This window comes from Poeciliopsis prolifica, unplaced genomic scaffold (assembly GCF_027474105.1).
Source record: "Poeciliopsis prolifica strain line A6 unplaced genomic scaffold, Auburn_PproV2 SCAFFOLD047, whole genome shotgun sequence".
Classification (NCBI taxonomy): Eukaryota; Metazoa; Chordata; class Actinopteri; order Cyprinodontiformes; family Poeciliidae; genus Poeciliopsis; species Poeciliopsis prolifica.
In genome coordinates, this window is record NW_026562422.1 from 847515 (window position 1) to 874770 (window position 27256).

Consider the following 27256-nt stretch of genomic DNA (forward strand, 5'->3'; position numbering starts at 1 on the left):
CTTCATCTCCCTCCTCCTCATCGTCTCCATCCAGTATTGACGTCTCTGACTCTGTCACCCGCCTCACCGGTTTCCAGGCAGCTCCAGTCTCTGGTCCAGTCATGTAGTCACTTCTCCTTCTCCCTTCACATCCGTTCTGTGTCCTCGTGCCTCTCTGTGCGTTTTTAGCCGGGGCTACTGAGAGATTTTCTGTAGTTGATGAATTGTGCTTCGTCTGAAACTCTTTTTGCGCTTCTCTGACGCTTTGGGGCGCTCCGTGCGTCAGAGCATCCCGCGATTTTCCACGCTTTAAATCTCCTTTAAATCTCCTTTAAACCAAGGGTTGCTCCCTTGGCTCCCTCCTCTCTTTCTCTCTGTGCAGCACCGGGCGATTATCTGTCACCGCTGTGACTTCTAATTGTTTCTTGGCAAAGTTGGGAACCGCAGAGGAGAAGGCTTCAATGAGTGCCCCTCCGCTGATCCGGGCGCCCAGCCCGCTGCCGTTTTTGGGAGGGACGAGCAGCCTCAACGCCGAGGGAGGAGGAGGGGAAGTGGGAGGCGGCGTGATCTCCTTCCAGATCCAGATAGGCATGAGCCGGGAGCCGGTGCTGCTGGACGCCGCGGAGCTCAACCTCAGTCAGGTCCGGGAAGTGGCGTGCTCCATCATCAACCAGAAGGTAACCAGCAGTTTGTCAGACGCTCAACGGAAGCTTTGATTCTGTCACATTGCAAACAAAATGCATAAATGTAACACAAAACCGTTTTTCAATAATAACCACATCCTGATGCACTTTGTAGTTATTTGTTTACTGATCCTTATCACATGTTCTTAAATCGAGTTAGTGTATAATAATAATAATAATAATAATAATAATAATAATAATAATAATAATAATAATAATAATAACAGTGCATTTTGTTTGTGTTTGTGCAGGACATTGTACAGGTACAAAAAACCCCAATAACAAATGCATACAATAATACACTAAAATGAAAACAGGTGATCAGGATATCAAAGTGATGACACAAATATGCAACACCTGCAGATTGAATCCTCTCTTCAAAACTTTGGAGCCCTGGAGAATCTCCTCTCAACTGTGTCCAGATCTGCTAGAAAACTGTCGGCAGACATGCACCTCTCTGACCTGATACTGACCACAGCACAGCTGGGAAATTCTAGACCACATTCTAACTGTGTTCTAGAAGTCTGATTTTCCAAAAATTAGACACAAAGTTAGCATATAAGCAAGCCAGTGAAAAAAGTGCATGTTTTGCAGCAAATACATTGGCATAAGCTGGCTGATATGACGTTCTTACACATCATATTTCCCACTCAAAAAATGTCACAATAGATATTTGCAGGTGTGTAAAGCACACACAGTCATTGTGTGTGTTACTCTTATTAATGGAACACCCTTTGCAAAAGTACAGTTGGTAAGCTATGGGCTGCATATCTGTCAAACAGCTGACTGAGAACTGAACTCAAGCAGACAGCCTGACTAATTAGTCAGGTGTTTTCTCCTTGATAAGTGCTTAATAAATTATAACTACTTTGACCTGATCAAACTTTGACCTAATTAAATGCCCAGTATTTTATGGTCATTAAAATGGTAATATTTCATACACTGTTCTAAAATGAAAACAAATCACTCATCCTTTTTATTAATATATCAAGTTCCTTACAGAAACCCAAGTTCAAATGCCTGACATTGAAATAAGGTTTATTGTGATAATTTGCATGACTAGAGAAAATATAGACAAGTTTTCTAAAATTATATCCATTTTTAGGAGAAAATATTATATCCAAACTGACTTAAAGTAAATTAAACAAAACAAACAAAAAACTGTAATGAAACAAAAAAATCAAATGTTTTTTCTCGCCACCATCAATCATCTGTAAAAACTGGCAGTGAGTCATTTATCTCACTTCTTTGCACACGTAATTTTAGCCACACAGGATGCGTTTTGAGCATGAACGTCATGTTTAAGGTATTGCCACACAATTTCAATTGAATTTGAGTCCTGACTTTGATTAGGCCACTCTGAAACCTTCAATTTGTTCACTTTGTTTGTGACAAACAAGAGAAACCCTGTCAGACAAAGTCCAGAGCAGATTTTGTTGAAGTGTCTGAAGTTTTTTTTTTTTTTGAAGTGCAGTTGAAGAGCTGGAGCCTTAGGACACAGTGAGCTCATCCTACAAGATGGAAACAAAGTGCCAGAATCACTAGAAGCATGTGGGATAGTTCTTAACCAGTGCCATGGATTCTAGACTCACGTTTGTCTTCTGATGTGTGGCAGCTAGCATGTTGTGAATCCCATACAGGAGCTGTGAATGAGAATCACACAGGTGGAAATATCAATTAACTATAATAGAAGGTTTACATTACGAAGACGCTAGTGGTGGTTCTGTGTGATTGAAGGGTTTAACATTTGATTTATAATTACATCTTCTTCTGACTCATAAATTAATCAAATCATAAGGTGCCTAAAAAAATCCCCCCTGTGTTGCTCACTCTTAATTCATTCTTTAACAAAAGGGTCATTATAATTTTGCATAAGGCCATGTTGGTTTGGATACTTGAAATCATTTGAAAATTACATTTTGCATTCACAATGAAGTCCTCCTGTTTGCAATGCAATTTTTGTGCGCTTACCCATCCACTCATTTTCCTGTGGATCATAACTCTAAAGTTATTCTCTTTACACTCATTGGCGAAAAAGAAAAGTAATTTTCCCCAAAATGTTATTTTTAATGATAGCACTTTAGATTAATCAATAAGATGAATTAATGGCCCACCCACACCGGAGGTCTACTGTACACATCTTATTTTTCTCTTACAAAATGTATGTATTTGAGGACCTGAAATATTTGAACTGTTAAACAAGAAGGTAAAATCTGCAAGTGGGCAAATATTGTTTCAGGACACTTTGCATGATTGGTTGTTTATGAATATTTGGAAGGTGAATGCTTAGTGTGCCAGTGTAGTGATGAGGAGAATGCTTGCTAACATCTTTCTACATAAAAATATATTTTTCTGATAATTGGTCAGGTACAGTTCTTTCAAAATCCCACATCTCCTGTTGTTATTTTTTAGCTATAACTGAAAACAGAGTGAGCTAATACTGATCTTTAATTAGCATTCATCATTAGGTCACATTTCAAACCATCATATTTCAGATTCTAAATAGGGATTGAAATGCTGAGGTCTGATCTTCTATACATTTTTCCAGTTATATTCTTGATTTGGTAGCTGGCCCTATTGTTACATTAATAACAATAGTAATAATTCCCTTGTGTGACTTGTAGAGCTGATTACCAAAAATTATCTTTACAAAATGAATTTCCCAGAAGAAATACTCATGGTTATAATTCCCTTCACCATCTTCTTTTGATGAGTACATTTCCAGAAAAGGATGCATGATTAAATTTTTTTAATCAAGCCTCAATTGTCTGAATTGATTTTTAACTTTGGGTTCATTAAACAATTGATTCAAAAGAACATCAAGAACTCTCCTAAGAAACTGAATATTTGCTTAAATGTGAAGTTCTGTGATATTGCTGTTAAAGAATTAGTCACTTGAATTAGTTGGAGCTTTTGCTAACACCGTTGAAATTTAAGAGAAGTTGAGCTTGTTTCTAGTATGGATAAGGGCTCATCCTGCTTTCCTTTAGTCAGTGGTCTCTTTTGTGATTTTCATAGATAGTACCTGAAAGGCTAGCAGTTATGGAAATGATTTTTTTTATTTGTTTGGGAGCCTCAGAGTTTTTGCAAAGAGTTTGTTTCTGTTGATGTCTTAAAGTATCTGCTATAATCTAACTCGAGTTTGTTTGCCTATAAAGTCTGGTTCATTTGAAGAGATGCAAATACACTATCAAATTCTGATGAACGCCACAAAAAACAAACTCTGGTCACCCTACAAACCTAGGTTTTGGTTCAGTTGAAGTGAATTCTGGTGTGGTTCTAATGTATATGTGAATGCCAAGTGGACCACAGAGCACTTCAACAGCATGAAGTGGAGTGCAGCGCAGGGTGTCTGGGGTAAATACAACCAAAACAAACACATATCTAGGAATAGCTCATGGCTTTTTGCTGAAGACAAAAGAAAATCCCAACACAGTTAAACTCGATTTTTCCTTCTATTTCTTGTAGAAGGAAGTTACGCTGAGTGTCTTCTTCAGATGTTTTCATATACAATATTTTCTTTCAGTGGTTCTTGGTGCAGTGCGTCCACAGATGAGGGGCTGAACAGGTGTTTTAAAACATTGGTTCGTTTGACACAGAGCAGTGTGAAAGCTAACCACTCCAAGTGAAAACATAATAAATGTTGCAGTTTTGGTCCCCAATCAAACTAAGTTTACTGGACGTTCAGGTGTGAAAACACCCTAAGGCCCAGTTTAGAGTGAGGTGTTCACGGTGAGAATCCACAAAGACATTCTTTTAATTTTCAGGTTTTCATATTATCACACTAAACTATGGTCATTACATAAGGTCATGACTGATAAAACTAGAAGCTGTGCAGTGCCAACGTCACAGAGATACTTGCCCAGATCCATTGGTTTTCCATCAACTGCAGAGTTCACTTTAAGATGTTGGTTCTCACTTACAGGGCTGTTCAGGCACTGGTTTACATCTCCTCAGATGTCCCCAGCAGGATGCTAAGGTCATGTGACCAAGACCCGCTGGTTGTGAGACTGAAAGAGCCCCTCCTTAGTTTGAGGGGAAAATTCAGCTTTTTAAAATTGCTTTTAACTAGAAACTGCTTTTAACTGTTTGGGGTTTTTTTTCTGCACAGCATTTGAAATCTACAGGGTGCTACATAAATAAAGTTTTATTTACTTTGACTAAGAGGGTTAAGACATATTGCAGAGCAGTAGCCCTCTGGTTAAGTTTCTAGTGAGAAATGAGCAGAGGAGCTCCATCATCTGCTTTTGATGCTCATTTGCATGAATGCTATCTGAACTAACAAGGAAGAGTTTTTGGGTCAGATCCAGAAAATACATCATAACTTAACTTTAACTTTAGTTCATGCAGCAGTCTGGTTATAACCTCTGATAGGTTTTGAATACACATATACTAACACCTCTGCTCCTCTAAAGCAGTAAAAATGGAACTGTGTGTACCGTGTATCAGTCCGTTGTGCTTTCCCTTTGTTGCCTGGCAACTGATGATGATTGGGACTGTGAAGTGTCCTTGTGAGGACCGTTATTACAGACGCACACATACAGGCAGGCCGTTGCTTTCCAAACAAATTGGAAGATGATGAACAGATGTGACTTTCATCCATCTGGTAGTCATATCTCTTCCTGCTTGTTTCAAGTCCTCACATTTATTTATTCATGCCTCTTTCTTTTTACCTTATTTTATCCCCCTCTCACCTTAAAATGTTTTAGGTAATTCCTGTTGTACATGACTTTATAAATATTAAAAACTTTCAGTTTTAAATAAACTGAAAATTGTTATTTGATTTTTTGAAATTGTAATTGTTATTTGATTTTCAATGTAGTTTTAAAGTAGAAATAATCCATCACTTGCATTTTAAAGAGTCACATTTGTTATGCTGGTCTATGTCTACACACCAAACTTACTACCCACTGAATCTTTTTTTCTTAACCTCTTCTGTTCAGAAAAGTCAACACTTCTGATAAAACTATTCACAGCTAAAGGACTGTAATGTGTTCTTTCACCACCCAGTATGTGTTAAAAGCACCCAATGACAGGTTTATTGACATTATTGTGCATGGATTTGAATACAAATAAAAAGAATTCTTCCTGGCCCTTCATCACAGTATTCCGAATATAGCTTAATATTATAAAACACAAGCTGAGCTCACTCAGACTTGGACTGCTACATGGTGACTAGGTGCTTCCGTCATGATCCTTAGTATGTGTAGGACATGCATCACTTTAGCTACACCAAGCACAGAAACAGTTTAAGGCAGTTTGGCAGTGAGAGCCAGGCAGTGGTCTCCAACTCCAATCCTAAGGATCTACTGTCCTGCAACTTTTAGATCCATCCCTGCTCTGACACACCTTGCTCAAACGATTAAATGATCTTTTCAGCAGGCATCAAGTTTGGCAAAGGCCTGGAAATGAGCAATCCGTTTGACTCAACTGCACTGGAGGAGGGATGCATCCTAAAGGCATGGGGAAGTAGTTTTTGAGGACTGGAGTTAGAAACCACTGGACTAAGAGCTTAAGTATTTATATTGATGAACATGAAGGAGCAGAGGCTCAATCTACTGTTCATTTACTGTTAAGACTTACTTCAGTAAGTCTTTGAGTCTTAAGAAGCTAAGTGGTGAAAAACAAGAGGTAAACTATTCTAAGACTGTTGTAATGTAGTGAAGATTATAGTAAGTTATTTTATTCCCTGAAGCCAGATGAATACCATCAGATGCACAAAATACAAGCTTGTTTTTTAAGATGTAAAGCTCTGGATGACTTTTAATTTTCTGCTCAAAAAGACCTGAAAATAATCTGAAAACTCACAAGTTATTCATAAAGGCCTCATCAGAAATATTCGATTTTACACAAATGTATTGTGTTGTAATTTTTGTCTAATTTTTGTTTTAAAAATTATTTCTCTAATAGTTGGCAGTATGCAGTGATCACTTTTTGGTTTTTACTTAGTAAAGCTTGTGAGGAGGAGTGTAACCGATATCACCCATTAACTGATGGCTAAAACTTTATTACCCTTACAACTTTCAGTTTTGGGTTGCATTACGAGCTAAAATAATTTAAATTGAGCATTTGGGGATCTGCAGGTCTAACTGCTGTGCAGACTGGCCAACATATAAAGTCTTAAAGCTGTATATAATAAAAAGATTGGAAAGATGGAGAGGAATCAGCCTCGTTTTGTCTCTATGACAACAAGAGCTGCAATGCTGCTATGGCGACAGCACACATACAAAACTGTATCTATGCAGTGTATTATTGAGAAGCCGGTAGAGAGGAGAGGCAGGTGAAGGTCTGAACAATGAGGCCACTCAACCTCATGTTCTTTCTTTTTGTCATCACTTTCTGCTCACGTCACTCCTTCTCTGCTGCTGCATGTCATATTCTCTTCTCTGTTTATAGTGAGTCATTTTACATATAAATATGATTTTCATGTTTTGGAACTTATTTATATTTTGTATTTTCCACCGGTGCACCATCTGGTACAAAATGATTTCTTTGCAGTTTTACGAAATAAACCCATTTCAGGGTTTGAGATGGGGCATAAAAAAACCATCTCATTCTAGCACCAGGACTTTTTATTGAAAAACAAAAGTCTTTGCAAAATTTATGTTTTTACATTTAGCAAAATTATTTTCAAGATATTACATTGTGAAATTACATGGTCAAGGGAAGTGCAGCTGCTGAGATAAGCAGTGACGATTTGTTTTTTGTTTTCCGTTTTATAAACTCTTGACCATTTCTTTCAAGTTTTAAATAAATACTATCTGCTTACATTGCTTTTCTGTTATTTTTGAGTCAGATTATGCCATTCCAAGGGCAACAGTTTTGGTACTCAGACCTCAGAATGGCAGAATGCTGCAAGAATATAGCAGTTACACCATACCCAAAAGCTCACAATATATTTTCTTTTCTTTGCCAGCTGCCAGAGTGTGGATTCTATGGAATGTATGAAAAGATTCTTTTGTTTCGTCATGACCAGACATCAGACAACATGCTGCAGCTGCTGCGCTCTGCCTCGCAGATCCAGGAGGGCGACCTGGTGGAGGCCATTCTGTCAGGTGAGAAAAGAGGAAGCGTGTTAATGCGTTGCCAAACGGGCAAAACATTCTGGGTATTGTGGAATACATTTTTGTGAGTTTACAAAAGTGTACGATAGGTCTTGCACATCATTTTGTTGAACAAACAAATTCAGGCCTTCATGAGAATTGATCAGATAGGAATTCTGATTCTGAAGTGATGCTTTAAAACTCTGTGATCAAACAGTCCAGATGCCCTGTATAATATTCTGGTAAATGTAAACCCAATCTGATGACTTCCTATAGTTTGTATAATATTCAAAGAGCAACATGTGATATTGCACATACTGATACCATGCAGGTCTAATTGTTGGTCAATTCCTTAGAGCCTAACTCAAAGAACTGACATCAGTTTCAGGATGTGAGCCCACAACAATACACTCACTGGTGCAGACAAACATTTCTGGAATTGATTGAAACATGCCTAATAGTCACTTTGTCAGTGTATGTCATTTCACATTGTCAGGAGTCTCAAAGGGTGCTACTGAAACAACCCTACTGCAGGTCTGCCTGCGATTTTAAAATGTGAGGAAAAGCATCTCAGCCTAAAGAATCCAGTAAACATGTTACTTTTAATTAAGAAACATATTGCAAACAAGAAGTGGCTCTAAGTGGCTAACTTAGAGCAAGGTCCTCATCTGTCCTTTGGACCCGTCTCTGGGCTGAAGAACAGAACTCAGCTGTTCATACACAGCAGCACGACAGCCGAACAACTGATGTTTCCCAATGTCTGTATACACTATCAGCACAGCACAGTGGAGTTTGTGTGGGAGTGTGATACTTTCTCACCTGGCAAGGTGAAAAAAATCTTTTCAACAAATGCTACTTTGTGAGGACCCACACTTCTTATAGGGCCCAAAGCTCAGGCCCCATAAGGATAAGTGCTGGTTTTGGGATAGGGTCTATTTTTAGGGGAGATGGACAGATGGCGTATCTAGCCAGTTACCTTGAATTATAACACTATTCAGCTCATTTATCAATAACTTACATTAAAAATACCTACAACAGTTTGAATTAGCTTTATTTTAAAACAAGCAGGTCTTTTAAAATAAATATTTCTACAAGTAATATTTTTCTACAAGTTCACAGCTATTATGATCTGATCTTCTGCAGCTTCAGCCACTATGGAGGACTTCCAAATCCGTCCACACAGTCTGTTTGTTCATTCGTACAGAGCTCCAACTTTCTGCGACCACTGCGGCGAGATGTTGTGGGGTCTGGTTCGGCAGGGGCTCAAATGTGAAGGTAAGAAAGTTTAGGCTCAAAACCAGAGCATGATGAAAGAAAGGAAAACCCAGAGTATAATAACTAAAAAAATAAATAAATACAATCTTGGTGGACTTTTGTCTTCCAGGATGTGGTCTCAACTATCACAAACGCTGTGCATTTAAAATTCCCAACAACTGCAGTGGGGTGAGAAGGCGTCGCAATTCAACGGTTTCACTAACAGGAGGAATTGTCAACGTGGGCCGCCCCCTCTCTGCTGAGCCATCCCCTCCCCACTACACAGATGATGCTTTGCTGGTCAGTTTTATTGTAAGAGATGAAAAAAAAATCATGTTATTTTCAGAGACATAACTGACTGCATTGTCTTATTGTGTATGTTCATTATGGTACAGTCTCCTGTAAGTCCCAACGTTGAGGTAAGTCCCTCCAATTTCAAAATTTCAAACTTAGAGTGTAAATTTGTATAATAAATATATTCAGCATAAATGTTTTTATTATACAAATACAGAAGCAGGATTTTACAATCTAGAGTTTTTTTAGTTCTAACTTAAACTTACTATTTGTTTCGAACAAAAGAAAAGAGATTTTGAACTATGAGAATATTTTGGGTAATATTGAGATTATAATGTGGATAGTAAGAAAACAGTTAGATGTTGAAATACTCCTTTAGGTAATTAGGATGAAACTGAGTTAAGCAAGAAAGTACAAAACAGACTCCAGTATTGTTCTATAGTAGAGGCTGAATATGTAGCCTTATGTCGCACTATAACACATCACTTTTGTCATGCTAGATTCCTTTGCTTCAATAATAAAACATATGAGTCATTCTGTTCTGTTTCCTTCAGTGTGTCTGAATTATAATTGTTTTAAAAATGTCACTTGTCACCAGCAAACCTCATGGTTGTTTGTCTTTGCGACAGAAGAACCAGTTAGATTATTACTCTGGCAGGGAGCGGCGAGCTAGCACCCAGTCATACATCGGACGCCCCATTGAGCTGGACAAAATCCTACTGTCAAAGGTCAAGGTTCCCCACACATTCCTAATCCACTCATACACCCGGCCAACTGTGTGCCAACACTGCAAGAAGCTGCTGAAAGGCCTCTTCAGACAGGGTCTCCAATGCAAAGGTACGGTCATTAGTGATCTTTACTTTTAAGCCAGCACCAGTACTTAAATGTGCTAAAGAACATTATTATGGGGGGTTTGATGAAGAGTAACTGCCTGGTTCAGTAGCTAGCTTACTCACTGTAACAGTGACCTTCTCCATTCTTGTGTATTTCTCAGATTGTAAATTTAACTGCCATAAACGATGTGCTCTGAAAGTGCCAAACAACTGCCTTGGAGAAGTTTCTAGAAATGAAGGCAAGTTTCCACACACAAAACCATCAGAGCTCATTTCATACTTTACATATAGGTGAATGGATTCTCTTGCTAAAACATTCTGTACAACAACCCTGACAGGCCAAGCTATTCAGGTTAACCAGGTATTTCTGGACCTTCACCCTACAGCCAAGCTTAATGTAACCACTAAAGTATAAAAAAATAAAACTATATAAAGACGATTAGAAGACAAGATCAAATGTGAAAAAACGATTTTACATGAGCTTGTTTATCTTTTAAATTGAGCTATTTCCAAAAGTAAGTATATTTAGCTTTTACACAACAAAGCCTCAAATCACATAAATGTTCTTTAACCAATGAACCAATATTTGTTATTTGGGATGTAACATTATTTCCCAATAACAAAACAACTATTGTATAATTAAAATTCTTTTCTTAGCTGAAATTAAGTCAAAACCTCTTGGTGATTCACTCACATTAACTGAGACAATTCTCCGATTTCTCATTGTTAAACCTATTTTTTGTCTAAGTGTTGTCAGAGCAATGCTAGCTCTGACAATTTAATAATTTTGTTTTGAAATTGTATTCTAGCCCGAGTTAAATTCTTTATTTTATGACTTTAATTGTTGTGTTACAGATCTTCTGAGCCCCGGAGGAGAGTCAGATGCTGTGATGGTGGAGGGTTGCCTTGACGACCCCAGTGGTGACCGACGTGGTAGCCTCCTGGATGATATGGACGAAGCGCTAACTTCAGATGGGGGCTTAATGCTGGACACCGGATCTGCTGACCTTAGTGACCTCCGTGACCCTGACCTGGATGACTCCAACCGTGCCATCAGGTAAACACTCCAACAATTCATCCACTGAAGCTGGAACAGAACCAGGCTGAGGCTGTGCTTTGTCTGTCTGCCTGCAGCCCGTCCACCAGTAACAACATCCCACTGATGCGAATTGTTCAGTCTGTCAAACACACCAAGAGGAAGAACAGCAATGTGATGAAGGAAGGCTGGATGGTTCACTACACCAGCAAGGATACTCTTGTAATTGATTTTTGAACACCTATACTATCCACAAACTGTGAAATATTTCACTTGGTTAAATGCTGTTCTTTATTTTTTGACCAAAAAGCATCTTATACTTAGCACAATTTGAGTTTATGGTTGAATCAATTAATTGGATTAATTGTGATCAATCAGTTACTGAAATAATCAATAATCATCGACTAATTTTGCAACTGATGTAAAAACTGAATTTAATTATTTGTGGACTTTTTGTGTTTTTTGAATGTGTTTCTAATACTAAAATAAAATCAACTGAATTGGTTCAATAAAAAATGAGCAGAATGTGCCGTGTTTTGTCCATTTAATTGATTAATCATTAAAGCAATCTATAGGATATTTGATTACTAACATAGTCATTAGTTGCAATCCTATTTGAGTTCCAAATGATGTTTAGAGAGAATGTTTGTCCCTTTTTTCATAGAAAAGGTTTTTGATCACAATAGAGTAAATTTAAAGATAATTTTTCCACCAAAACAGTCTTTTGATACTGATGTTTCTCAGTTATTGCTGGTTATGTTTGCTTTCCTCTGCTGACGTCTGTTTTTCTCCCTGTTTCAGAGAAAACGCCATTACTGGCGGCTGGACAGTAAATGCATCACCTTATATCAAAACGATACAGGAAGTAAATACTACAAGGTAGGATACACACTTCCAACCTTTTTGATTACTGAGGAAGAATCACATTCTTTATGATAGTAAATGTTGACTTGGCATTTTGATCTATCTATCTTCACAGTTTACATGTTATTATCCCTTAGTCTTTGTTTCATAACAAATATAAAAACAAGGTACATAAAACCAGAAATTAATGATCTCAGTGAATTCTCTCTGTCACATAATTTTTCTTTCAACTGTGTGTTGCTTTGTGAAGCAGTATTCTTGCTCCTGCCATGTTATTCTTTTATTCAATATCTTATGTCCTTTAGAAGCTTGATGAAGAGCATCTTGCAGCAGCAAAATAAAATAGCTTGATTTTATTTTCCAGTTGTTGCCATGGTGATTCAAGATGTCAAGGCTTCACCACAATGGATTTGTATAGCTCTCCTGCTCACTCTGAACTTAAAAATACTCAGAATTCTTAAACCACATTGAAGTCGGTATTGTGCAACCAGAGACTAACATTTCCAATTCAGAGCAGTGTTAATTTTGACAACAAATTTTCATCTATTTAGTTTTAATCTCAGTTTTTGGCCTAAAATGTAATGTAGTTTTAGTCACATATCAGTTCAATCTCATTATCATTGTTAGAAAAGGTATCGTCATCATTACCAATATGAACACAGATTCAGAGTAAGTGGATTCAGTAAACCCAGACTTTATGGATTCTGAATTCTACTCATCTCCCAAACCCAAATAATTTGTATCTTCACAAGTTTGCTCCGTTTATTTCCTTATCTGTCTGCAGGAGATTCCTCTGTCAGAAATCCTGTCTCTGGAGCCAGCTCAGAACTTCTCTCTGCTTCCAGAAGGAGCCAACCCTCACTGTTTTGAAATCACTACAGCAATGTTAGTTTATTATGTCGGAGAGAACCTGTTGAGAGGCGAATCATCCATGACTGGCAGTAGCATCCTGGTGAGAGACTGATTTGAATTATATTTGATGTGAAATGATACAGAATTAGCTTTCAGTGATTGAGGGTTTGATGCACCCATGCTGGTGTTTAAATGATTTATCAGAACAGAACTTTGAGTAGATTGTATTATGAGCATACATTTTCATCCTTTTGCATGGTAAGCCAATATATCTTCTCAATCCCATCATGCTTGGTGTTGGTTACATCTGTGTTGTTTACTGTGAATGAATCCCAGCATTTCAGTAATAATTGACAGCAACTCTAAAATGTAGAAAGTCATTTGGTTATCAGCACTTTAGAATCTTCATACAAAAAGACAAATGCAATAGCTGCATTTCCATTGACAACAAAAACTGGTTTGTAAGCGGCTTCAGCATCCGCCTTTTGTGGACGATGTGGTTCTCTGGCTTCATCACACCATGACCCACAACTTTCACTGGAGCAGTTTACAGATGTGTGAAGCTCAGGGTCTCCAAATCTAAGGTCATGTCTTGAGACAGAGAAGGGTCGAGTGCCCCAAGATCCTGCCTCAAGTGGAGGAGTTCAAGGGCCCCAGGGTCTTGTTCATGAGTTCTCCTCACAAGTGGGAGGAGATCCAGAGGGAGACCTTGGACATGCTGAAGGCACAACATTTCTCTGCTGGCCTGGCCTCACCATGAGATTCGCCTGGATAAGCTGGACAATCAGCTGTTGAGAGGGAAGTCTGGGCCTCTGCTCGCCTGCTGCCCTCGTGACCTGACCCCAGATCAATTGGAAGAAGATGATAGATAAAAAAACAATTTAATTTAAAATATTTCATTTCCACAAACTGGTTTCAGGTCAGTGGAGTTGGGCAGGATGTGGCTCGGATGTGGGAAATGGCCATCCAGCATGCTCTGATGCCAGCTGTCTCTACAGGAATTTGCCACAATTCCCACCGAACCGGGCACAGTAAGACACTGATTAACACAAGACCAGCTCACCTGCAAATATTTTATAAATTAAAGATGTAAAAGACTAAATGATTATGACATTTGTTAAACAACCAATGCTTAAAGCTTTAAGACTCATGTCCTTGTTGAGGTAAAATATTAACTGTTGCGCAATCTCAGATAAAGGTGCAGAATAGGACAGGATACCTTCAGTGAATCATTTCAGTAACAAAACTAGCCAAGATACTGAGAAACAGGTGTGAGACTTGAAATTTATCCTCATTGTTTCTTCATGATTTTGAAGATGTTGAGAAAATACAGCAAACAACTGACATCAGTGAAACAATTGTTGTCTTTCATCATCACTCTGAAAAGGTCATTTTGACCAGCCAGGAGGCCTTCAGTCGACGGTGACAATATGTGTGTCCAGCAGAGCTCACACTGTGCAACATTTACCTAAACCGCAACATATGGACAAGCAAGAAAAACAAACCAATACATTAATATTCACCATTCAACACTGCTTTGAGTACTCTGTCAACACCATCATGGTTATAAGCTGTCACTACCTTAACAGAGATGTGTGAGAAAGAAAACTCACAAACACCAGGTCTAAAGTATTAGCCATAATGTCTCTTGTTTAATGGCAGTGAAATTAGGAACACATTTAAATAAAAATGTTACTTCTGAAAACTAATCAATTGAAAATTGAAGATATGTTGTTTGTACCGCAAATCTGTTGTACAAACAGATTTGCGGCACCAGCACCAGTTTTATTCTGTTTGTCTGAAGAGGGAGTCGACCCATTTCAGGAGCAGCTGATGACATTACAGGAACAGACCTATAATTGTATGATTTATTTCAAATTGTTAATGACTGAAGCAAAAAATAATTAGTTTGATTTTACATTTAGCTGTAAAAACCTGAAAATCGCAATAATTTGTTTTGAAACCCAACAACGAACCAAACACTTATTACTGAACATGTAATGTTTTCTCAATTTAACTTTCAATGCAAATTCATCTTTTATTCTACTTGAACTAAAATGACAAGTTGCAGTTTGAGAGAGTACCTTTAGAATGAATAAAGGACTCTTCTTGTGAACACATCAGAGGTAAAATATTGTAGCACCCTAAAGCATGCAAAAATAGAAAATCATCTCCATGGTAAATGACTTAGATATAACTGTTTTTGTTCAAGCTGAATCCCCCTGCAGGGACTTTGCTCTCCTTAGACTGACAATGCCCACTCAAAGCCCATCAGAGATATTTAAAGCTTTGGTGACGTCAAACTGTTCATGACTAATCCTTCCAAAGAGTCAGACCGAGGTTGCTTGTTGAACTAAAACAGTCGTCTACAGCCTTCAGGTATAAGACTTAAACAGATTAAAATATTGATTTAACACCAGATCACTGCCACAGGAAATGAGAAACAACAGTTTTAACATTTAAGAGTTGAGTTACATGGTCATTCTTCCCTTTGTGGCAGATAAGTTGCACCAAGAACTGAATTTTCTTTGCTAATGAGTCAGTCTGACAGTTTGGCTTCATTTCTGTTCTGATCATCTTTGTTTCTGATCAACAGAGGAAATTTCCATCAGTATTTCAGTCTCCAACTGTCAGATCCAGGAAAATGTGGTAAGAAGACACACACACGCACACCTACACACACACACACACACACGCACACCCACACACACACACACACACACGCACGCATGCAGACATATACACACACACAAGCGTTTGCAAGGTTACAGAGTTGATGGATTTGAATCAATTATGCTTTTTGCTTCCACTGACACTTTTCAGATTTTTGCCGTTGTGTCAGCATGGGTTTATGTAACTGAAATGTATATTAAAAGAAAAAAGCTTGCAAGCTGCCAAGAACATCGTGTCATGTTTCCGTGCAGACATGTACCCTTACCATCTCCAAGGTGAGCAAGTATCAAGCACATCAAATGGAGATTACTGTGATTACTCACTCAGCTACATGGTTTCCATAGAGACTATGGTAATTAGACCACAAACTATGAGGAGGAGGACGAGGTTTATAATATTGTATTCCTGTCGTCTTTGCCTGAGGTGTGATATTAGGCTTTCTGTGAACAGGGGATGAAATGACAGCGATTACGGACAGCAGAAGCAGGAAATATTTTCTAGTTTCAGACGATTGGTCTGTGATGCTGTGTTGTGACACACTGTAAGGCACTGGACTGTCTCCGGGCTCCAGTCCAGTCCTGGATCCATTCCGAAATCCGGGAAGCTCTCTGTATTTGAAGAAACTTTTTCTTAATTTAACATGTGAAATTGTTTGGTGATGTTGTCATTGAAGCTCAGAGGTATGACCTAATATCACAAAATAGTCTGAACTCCTCACAATACACATTTAAAATCCTTTCTGCCATTATGCTCCATGCTCAGATGCAAAGGAAAATAGCATCTGAGATTCTCATCATTCCTCCATCAGTAGGACCAAAGCAACAAAGACCAGTTTACAAAATGATCTGCCAAACACATGAATGAATGAAAGCAGCCGGTACAGAACGACTGGAGCAAAGTACCGCCATGGGAGCAGTGTTCAGTGTTCTCTGCAGAAAGGCTTTATTATGGATTTAACATAAATATAACACAAAATCAGGTGGATCTTTGTTAAACGATCAGTAATTATAGCATTATGTGTGACATAAATGAACTGACGCAGAGCTCCATGTCTGGGGACGAGCAATTAGAACTGAACCAGATTAGCACCAATTAAACAAACCGATCCCATGGTAACCGTTCAAACCTCTGCAACCCCAGTGACCCCACCCTGTTCTCTCCAAGACCCCCACCTGCTCAATAAAATGTGACTATGGTTTTTGGTTTGATTGATTTACTTCCGGTTTCACATTTGAATCTTAAATTTTGTCAATTTAAGATTGTTCTGAAAGTTTTTAGGTATTGACAGCAAACTCACTAATTTTGGCATATTTGTTTAGTTTTTCTATATCTATGTATGTATAAGTGCTGTGTTTTTTATAGACAAATCACATTTACATTTTATTTACTTTTTTTTTGCTTTTTTCTGTTATTGGTACTTATTGATTATTATTGATAGTTACTGTTAATATTATATTATTTACCAATTTTGAAATCTGTCTCATTTATGCTTTTTATTGCTTTTTCAGAACAGACATATATTAAATTGTTTTAGAAAAATTAAAGTTTAGTAAACACTTTAATGCTATCAAATCTGCTAATGATCTTGTATTCAAACTTTTTTCTCCAGGACATCAATTCAGTTTATCAGATTTTTCCAGATGAAGTTCTTGGCTCGGGACAGTTTGGTATTGTTTACGGAGGTGAGTTACACATTCATCCAAACCCTTGCTGTTATTATTTAAGGTGTATATTTCAAGTAATTGTTTCCACTGCAAAGAAGTAGCCCAAACAAATTTGTTGTTCTGTTACAGCTACTGTTTGTAAAATTATTACAGCATTTTAAATGATTAAGTGTTAAAAATTAACTGTTTAAACAATACCAAAAGTTACTTGACATACTGTATAAGTTTTTTTGAAAGTTAGCTGCTGTATGAACGTGAAGCTTTCAGTGAAAAAGAAAGAGAGAAAGAAAGATGAAAAGAAAAAAAAAAGAAATGCAGAAAGAAAGACAGAAAGAAAAAAAATAAAATCATACTGTAAAAAGTGTAGCACACTGCTTGCAACGCGGCTCTGCCCTGCTTCACTCCTAGTAATCTCACATCCCAGAAAATTTGCACTTGACTCTCCCTGCGATTACAATAAGCGACAAATTGGAGCTGGAAGATATTTAGCTAAAAACAGGAAAGTTGGGCCAGCAGAGAACAGAGGTCTTTAAACTATCAGGTCAGGTTTGCTTCACTCAAAAGTCTAATTAGAATCAGTTAATCAGGTTGGATCGGACTGGACGCAAGGTTGGATCGGTTTGGATTTTCTGTCAGATCTAAATGAAGAAGGATGTTTTCAGAGTTTTAGTTTTTTTAATGTCTTTTGAAAATGTGATATCACAACAATGGCTGCATTATATGGCAGAATTTTGCATAAGTTATTGATAGTCACTGTCTGAATAACAACTGAACAACTGAATGTTTAATTCGCCTCATCAATTGATTATCATGAGGCAAATTATGAATATCATTGGTAGACATGTTACCATGGTTCACATCAAACTCACACATCATGATACCAGATATGGCAGTTCTCACTTGGAGGCCCAATGGGTGTTGCTGGCCTCTCATGCATTGTTTGAAATTTTGAAAAGAAATTTAGGACACTGGGCATTGAGCTCTGGTTGTCATCAGGATGTAGGGAACATGATTGTATTTGTACTGTTACAATATATCTCTTTGGACCACACTTAACTTTGTGCACTTTCAGCACAGCATGGACTGCCATGCTGTCCTAACTCTGTAATATTACAACACATAAAACATGCTCCATTTTTTAAGAGTTGCACCAATTGACATTGTAATAATTACTCCAAAACTGAAAATGCTCAGTCAAGGTTTTTTAAGTTGTGACCATAATATGACAATTTAATTCCAAATGTCTTACCATAAGCATTTGGCTGAACAATAAGGTTCAGTCTCTCAGTCTGGGTGGCAAACAAAACAAAAAAAAGATTTTGTAACATTACAGCACTGGGTCTTAGAGTGCTATAATATAAAGTGCTACATGAATTGCCCACCTGTGTTAAGTGTTGCCCATGTTGGGTGTTCACAGTGCTTAATGTGGGCAGGTTATTGGCATGAATTAGCTATTATTACAGTCTGTAGGCTAGACAGGTGACTAACTTACCCTGTTTAATGCCTCCTACTCATGTATTTAAATCTGATTTTATCCTTGGAAGCAGGATACAATTGTTTCCTGAGTAACAGAAAAATGATTAATAACTTTGATGTCACCTTTTGCAACACAGGATAAATAATTCAAGTCCATGATCCAACAAGCACTCTTTTTTTTTTTTTTTTGGTTGACTAACTTACTGTACACCTGTTTGCCCTGTAGAAACTGAAAGTTTTTACAAGTCAAACTTTGACCTGTAAAAACTTTGACTTTGACCAGGTCAAAATAACAAGGGACCAGCAAACATTTCTACAGGTCAACAGTTTCTACAGGTGGCCTCAAACATACCTGTTTGAGGTATGTTTGATAGCATGTTGTATGGCCTCCAGGCATATACAACATGCCTAGAGGCCATGTTGTATGTGACTGAACATTATCTCACCCTTTAGAGATATATGTGAGCATTTTCCTTAAACTATTATATGTGGAAGGTCAAATTTATTCATACCTTTGGGAAATTTTAATTTTTTTATTTTTCATTCAACAATAAAGTTTGTTTCTGATTGGAAAAGAGACAAGCATCTCTCCAAAGATAATAAATCGATGTGAAACATTTGTTTCGATAAAGTTACTTGCTGAGAATCCCTAAAGATCTAAAACTAAAATCTCCCCTGGTGTCACTGTAACCTTCTCAAATATATGCTATATTTCTGCATTCCCAGTATTATCCAACAAAACTGGAATTAACAAAAGTTAATGTATTTGTTGCAGGTAAACAGCGGAAGTCTGGTCGAGATGTTGCCATCAAAATAATTGATAAACTTCGTTTTCCTACTAAGCAGGAGAGCCAACTGCGCAATGAGGTGGCCATCCTGCAGGTAACCTTAGCAATGAGTTAGTTAGTTGATGCCAACCTATAGCTGGCAGTGAGAGGTTGAGCGATCAAAGCATTTCCTCTGCCTTACATGCCCCAGAATGCTGTGGTTCTGGATCTGAGTCCAATGACATTGTCAACATTCTATCTGACATATTTTCTGTTGCTCGATATTGTTTTATAAACCAGCCCTGCTGTAGATCACAGCGCCTGTCGTCTCTAAAGTGACGTTTAGTCAACGTTCTTTATGCGCTGCCAATCAGTGTGAGCATGATGGGATCATCGTATTGGCCTGTTCGTCAGAATACTCAGACTTGTTTCAAATTCAGACTTAGAGCATTGTGGATCAGCAGCCAATACAGACAAGACTAATGCTGCATAAATCACCAAAATTACAAGGAACCAGCAAAACATTCCTATGGAAGTTTGGTGCAGTTCCTAAAACCCAGGTAACTTTCCCATCCCATCATGCATTATTACGTTTCGTAAGCATTTATGTACATGTAGGGTGAAGAAACTATTGGTATAAACTCTCATTTGAAGGTGAAACATTGATGATGGTTATTGCCCAAGTGGAGATAAATATCATTTGACTTCTTTTCTGTCAGAGTCTGCACCACCCCGGGGTGGTCAACTTAGAGTGCATGTTTGAGACGCCGGAGCGAGTGTTTGTGGTGATGGAGAAGCTCCATGGAGACATGCTTGAGATGATCCTGTCCAGTGAGAAAGGTCGGTTACCGGAGAGAATCACCAAGTTCCTAGTCACACAGGTAATACTTCACTATAATCAGCATTACCCATAATCATGAGCTTGACGTTACTTAACTAAACTTTATGAAATAAAGACACTCTTTTCAACTTCAGTGTTAGAAAATCCACAAATCAACAGGAGGATTTCTTGAGCATTTCCAGTACAAACAGACTTAAGATGTTCTATGAGCCTTTTGGGCTGAAAGCAGCATTGACTCCTCTGAGCGCTCTGAACCAATCATTACTATTCCAGGTAGTTCATGCAGCAAGGTGGAGCTAGCACACGTTGAAAGTGTTGAAATCTGTCTGCGTTGCTCCGGCGTTCACAGCTAATAGAGGCAGGTATCATAGTGCTCCAGATAGAGTAAAAGGCAAACAGTGAGTGTGGGAACAGCTTTTCCACAAAGCCCACTCTGCTGTCTGCGTTGTGCGCTGTCACAATGTCCTCCTCCTTTTTAGCTCCAGAGGTAAACTTGCAGATTTCTTGGGGAGTTTTGGCAACATTTGGTCTGAAAGCCACATCATCCTGACCAAGAATAAAAATGACTGATTATCTTTACAATAATCTCTCTGACATTAGATTATTTGACATTGTTTTCTTCATCGAGTTCATTTGGAACAGAAAGATGTTAGAAAGTCAGTCTTTTGTCTGTCGTCACACAACATATAGACAGTGGAGATGATCACAGTTAAAGCCTTTGTGGACAGGATTTATGAATTTTATGGATACAATCTTCTTTGTGAATCCGATGCAAAAATAAAGCAAACACTTGCAGAAAAGCCGGTTGATATAGCCCAGGTTCTGGAGTTCCCTCAGAGTCTTCCAGCAGGTTCCTGTGATGCTCTTCCTCAGTGTTCTGCTTCTTCATCAGATCCTGGTGGCTCTGCGGCATCTCCACTTCAAGAACATCGTCCACTGTGATCTGAAGCCTGAAAATGTGCTTCTGGCTTCTGCAGACTCTTTTCCTCAGGTAATCGGTGTCCATTTAGCAATGCAAATTATGGCACTGCTGGACTGCATTTAACCTTAACTAAATTAGCTAAGTTAAGTACAGTTTTAAAGTCTTAATATGAATGGTGACATGGGAAATACATGAAGGCAACAATAACACCAATCCACTATCTTTGTTTTGGAAGTTTTGCTATAGATGGTGCATAGCTATATATGTCCTCTTCTTGATTTGGCGTTATTGTTAATGCCAAACCACACTAATTTGTCTTTAAGTTATGAAGTTACCTTCTTAGCTTCTTTAATTTTAGAAGATGTCTTCTGGTACAGTCTCCATGTTTTATGAGAAAGAAATCCTTATTTAAAGGACTCATGAAAACAGAGGCATATATTGTAAAATGTTGAGAGGAAATGCTTCTTGTCCTCTTTTAACTGAATGTTTTTTCCACGATAGCTACACCGAATAACATCCCGCAAACATTTCTGAAAGTCTTAAGAATTTTTTCTAAAACCAGGTCAGTGCCAGAAAGCCAACCAGCTTATCAAGTTTGCATTTTGATGGGTTGAAGTCTTGAGTAAATTTTTTATATGCATATGAAAACTTGTCCAGAAGCCCAGGCTTCATGTCATGCCACTGTTTTTGGGACAGAGACTGGAAAACGCCCATTATGCCCAGTCACTTGCGAGCAGGAAGGGAATTGCTGAGAAGTGGGGGTTTGTTAGACCAGCCTCCTCTCACTTGTGCTGCTGCAGGTAAAACTTTGTGACTTTGGATTTGCTCGGATCATTGGTGAGAAGTCCTTCCGGCGCTCAGTGGTTGGCACACCAGCATACCTTGCTCCTGAAGTCCTGAGAAACAAAGGCTACAATCGTTCTCTGGATATGTGGTCAGTGGGGGTCATCATCTACGTCAGGTAGGTATCAGAAAAATGACTCGTGATCAGATCAGTGGTCAAATTCCTGTTTGGATTCAGAAAAATGCATATCAACAGAAATAATATATTTGTCATCATAGTAATATTTTGCATTGTAACTATATCGTGTATCTGCAGTTTAAGTGGGACATTCCCTTTCAATGAAGATGAAGATATTAATGATCAAATCCAGAATGCTGCCTTCATGTACCCTCCACACCCGTGGAAGAAAGTCTCCCAGGAAGGTATGTGATCCTGCAGAACCTTTTTAGTGGTTTAGGCTGGACGTCAGGTTCACCATACCGCAGTTTATTTTCCATAAAATTTTCAGTGAAAAAAACCCTGAGCTCACTGAAACCAAGTCTGAAAGAAACGTGGTAATGATGGACATCCTTGTCCCTAGTGGGGTCAGGTGGGCTGCTGGTGCCCATCTCCATCCCTGGACAGATGGCCAGACTGTCGCAAGGCAAGAAAGGTGACATAAAATTGGAATAAAAACTACTGAGAAAATCAGAAGGTATGGAATAAGAATACAGATTTAACTTCAGGCAGGGAGAAAATAAATTTCATGAATAAATCTATATAATTTATGAGATTTAATCATAGAAAGTAACAGTTTCAACAAATACATATATGTCAAATTCTAAACATTTCATACTTCAGCTTTAAGATTCACATCAGCCACCTGAAACCCACCACTTGTTATAGCAACATGCTGGCAGGCTATCAAAAGAGAAAAAACCTGCAGTCATGTTCTTGGACACACTTTACAGCTAACTAATCCAGCCTCGCCCTGCTATTGTTCACCATGTCTGTAAAGTCTGCTGCTGCCTCTCTGGGCGGCTCGGTGACTCATGACGATGTCTCTACATGTGTCCACTCTGTCTGTTGACTGAAGTTGTCAAGTTGACACTGAGACTGTTTTATCAGTGACTCACTCGCTCCTCAGCCAGAAACCCCGAGCACTTCTTCATCCTCCCCCTCATCCTGACAGAGTGACTTAAGGTGCTGTTTAGAAGTAAATGCAGGCAATGTTCCTCCAGATTAAATGTCAGGAGACAGTCTTTGAACAATAGATCTGCATGTCCAAATATCAGGTAAAAGAAAGACTCCTGCCCACGGAACATTACAACTTATAGACGGAAATGAAAGAAGGTGAAAGTTAAACTTTTTGTATAATTAAATGAAATAAAATGTAGGTCAGTTACCTGGATGCAGAGCCTATTAAATTAGTCAGGATTTCATTATGGGTATTAGTTTCAGCATTTTGACACATTAACTCAACTTCTCAACTGTAAAATACCTGCTAAAAATCCAAAATAAATCAAGAAGAATTCAAGAAGAAAACACTTTCAGAAAGTTTATTGTACCAAATATAGAAACCTCAGAATTAAAGAAGAGTAATACGCTCTCCATACGTAGTACGCTCTATAATCATTTAAGTTGTTAATTTTCTTTCTAACGTGTTTCAATGCAAAGCAAAACATGTAAAACAGGAACTTTACAATCACTGGAAAACCTGCAAACGATCGTTCTCTTGCTCTGGTTTTACCAATTGGTGATAATAAAGACTGAAACTCCCTTTGTAAATGAGCTTCTTCTTTGACACAGTGAAGGAAAACAAAAACAAAACTGGCAGCCCTTTTTACTTTGGTTCTGTTGCTTACTTTCCCTCCTTGCAGCAATCGACCTGATCAACAACCTCCTGCAGGTGAAGATGAGGAAGAGGTACAGTGTGGACAAGACTCTCAGTCACCCCTGGCTACAGGTAGGAAACACATTTCAAAACTTTTACAGTGATCATTTAACAAAAACAAAAAAAGGATGGGGTTGTTATTGTTCTGTATTTTTGTTTGGGTGTTGTGTGTTTATGGGTGAGTTTAATTTTATGTAACATGCTATGTTGTTTCAAATCGTTCAATTAAAACCTTCAAAAGAAAATAGCTGAAATGTATAATGAAATAAATGTTTCATCTTACCTTGGTACTACACTGACTTAGCAACACACTAAACAAAGCTTTTATGAAACACATTTTTCTATTAACATGTCCAATTTTTAATGAACAGAAGAGCTGCTCTGCATAATACAGAGCCTGACATAATCAACTAGTGGACAGTTTGTGTGTCTGTTTTCCCTGCAGACCCATTTTCATAAGGATTGTAGAATTGTGTGTGTTTTAGTGATAGAAATACAAATTCCACTTGGTCCGCGTTATTTAGTGTTATCTTTATTTATTTATTTCTATTTGATGCCTAGAAATAGCATGCAGTTGGTAATGTGATGTAACTTTTTAGATATGTTATAGAAAATCAGATCATTAAGCTTTTACATGAAAACAGTTCATGTCATATTCAAACTAAAACACCCAGAGGCAGTTTGAATAACTATGTAAAGATATTTTTATAAAAGTCAGATATTTAAATCTCTGACTGCTTTAAAAAAGGGAGAAAAGACCAATGAATCAGCTCATCTTGAATTGAGACCTCCTAACTAACAACAATGACCTCTGAACTTAAACCTCAAAACTGCTTACCATTGATAGCCCAGATAGTCCAGCAGGCCTGTTGTGTGTCAGGTATGACTTTATTGTTGTTGTTTTTTTTTTCCTTTGACATTCCAAAATATTTATTCCTAACTCACAGAAGTGTGGAAGTGACACTTTAAGATGAACAACTTTGTTTGTATAAAATGAACAGTGAACAGTCTCGAGCCATTGAATGTTTACAGAAAGTTATCAAAGTTCATACTTCATCTTCCCATCTCATCACTTTCACTACTTTTTCCTCTAATACACAAAAACAAAGATTTTTATTCCACCCATTGAAATTCTAATTGCATTGTGACAAAATATTAAATTAGTTTTAAATCATTTTATCTGAAGGTGTGTTTGTTTTTTTCTCTCTAGGATTATCAGATGTGGCTGGACCTGAGAAATTTAGAGGGTCGAATGAACGAGCGGTATATCACCCATGAGAGCGATGACCTTCGTTGGCTCCATCATGCTCAGCTCAGCGGCCTTGACTACCCCTCCAATTTCATGAATGGTCCTCTGAACGATGTTGATCCAGGGATGGAGCGCTACCATGAGCAGGAGGAGGAGCTGGAGACCCTCAGTGAGAGGGTCAGTGAACTCTGAGGACAGCGTCGCAACGTAACACAAACCAGAAGAAGGAAGTTTGAACTTTTTCTGGAGGAGCAGTATTGAACATTTACAAATATTTTTCAAGCAGGTATTACATTTTATTTCATTTCATTCAAATCGGCTTCTTTTCTATGAAAACAGTTACAGGTTTACTAATCTGCACACCGGCAGTGTGGACTGACTTCTCCAAGGTAAATGTTCCTGTCAAACACTAACTGGAGGCTTTCTGTGTGGAGTTTGCATGTCTTTCCAGTAGCTTTTCTTGAATAAGATTTTTGCTTCTGCCTACATTCCTAAAACATACATGTTACTCTTACTAGAGATGATAAACTTAAGCATCAGCATGCTTCTGTTTCTGGTTTCCCCCATGGCTCATAAAAAGCTCAGGTTCTGATCAGGTGTGACCCTCTGAAGGAGGCAGCTCATTAGAATTGAAGGTCTCATGATTAGGTTTGAGTAAATTCAAAATAAACATTACAATTCTTTATGTCTTTCCAGGTGACAGTAACCGAGTCGGAATAAGAAATAAGAAATAGGAAGTACATGACTGAATACAAAATCTTCCTTACAGATTTCTGTTTATTGTCACTATTAAATGTTCTGTGAGAAATTATTATTATTATTATTTTTGTTAACCCTACTGTGGTCTTAAAATTCAACCCATTATGCCATGATCTGAACATATTCAAGAACAGATCAGACATACTTATTGTTTTTTGTTATTTTTTTGTCCGGGTTACAAAACTATTTCTAAGGGTGCGTTCACACCAGTCCTGTTCAGTCCGCTTTAATTAAACTCCAGTCTTGTTTAGAAAGTCCGGTTCATTTGTGGAGGTGTGAATGCATAATAAAACTGTTGCGGACCAAAATGCAAACTCTGTTGAAGCTTTGACTCAGTTGAAGGGAACTCTGGTGAGGTCTGAATGCATATGTGGAGGTCAAAAGAGGTAGACAATACCACATGGGATTCTGGGTAAAGACAACCAAAACAAACGTGAGTTTAGAGATAAAGAGAAATACTACAAATACTAACATCTGATTACACTCAATTGTGGTTTACGTTTCCTGAACAAGTACGTTGTGCTCAGTGTCTTCTTAAGTTTTCCTTCAGTGGTTCTTGGTACAGCGCCGCCACAGGCGAGGAGGTGAACAGATTTTTCAAAGGGCTGAGTTGGTTTGACACAGTGCAGTGTGAAAGCAAACCACACCAGCTGGAAATGGAATTAAATGCAGCAATTTTGGTCCCCAATCAAGTTTACCAGCCTGTCGGGTGTGAAAACACCCTAAGGCTTTGTGACTCCAGCGGACTCTAGTGAGAGACAATATGCACAGAGAAAACACCTCTAAGAGCACACCGCCAACTCATCCAGGAGATCTCCATCCTCCCAGAACAATATGCTAATCAGGGGTTTTCAAAGTATGGTGGAGCTAATTGCCTGTCAGAGGGCAAATCGACAATCTCCAAATTCCCGTCACCACCAACTACATTGTTCTTATTATTTATGTTGTTTGTTTGTTTTTCTTTCTGTCGCTATACTTGATGTTCCATTCATAGACGTTTACACTACACTTTGAAAAGCCCTGATGTAAAGTATTACAGGTGTGACTAGTCTAGTTAATCCAGCACGACAATGATCTAATGTACAGCAGCAAGCCCAACTCTGAATGGCTCCAAAACAAAACGAAAGAAATATTTTTTCAGTGCCCAAGTTAAATATAAACAGCTAAAACTATCAGGATACAGAATAGTGACATTTGCTGAGTATCAATGACGTCCAGGAGGGATGAATGTGACCTACTGTACAGACTCAGGTCACATATGAAAAGATTAAATATGTATCAGATTTAGAACCACATATTCAAGTGGCCTGGGTCACATTAAAAAAAATTAATCTTGAGTTGTTCAGACTGTCATGAAAAGATCAGGTACAGGTTGTATTAAGGTAAAAAAAAAAAAATGGATTTGGGTCA

At 38.1% G+C, this 27256-nt stretch overlaps 1 protein-coding gene across 1 annotated transcript; it reads left to right on the forward strand.

Moving 5' to 3' along the window:
• Positions 1 to 27256, forward strand: prkd1 (protein kinase D1). Its single transcript, XM_055057201.1, has 21 exons — positions 1 to 656; positions 7579 to 7717; positions 8849 to 8980; positions 9090 to 9259; positions 9355 to 9378; positions 9883 to 10090; positions 10248 to 10325; positions 10942 to 11143; positions 11221 to 11344; positions 11924 to 12001; positions 12771 to 12938; positions 13758 to 13869; positions 15435 to 15487; positions 17121 to 17193; positions 19427 to 19533; positions 20138 to 20299; positions 21152 to 21250; positions 21982 to 22142; positions 22281 to 22387; positions 23825 to 23910; positions 25049 to 27256. Exons 1-21 carry the CDS (start codon positions 441 to 443, stop codon positions 25277 to 25279), a joined length of 2730 nt encoding a protein of 909 aa, XP_054913176.1. The 5' UTR covers positions 1 to 440; the 3' UTR covers positions 25280 to 27256.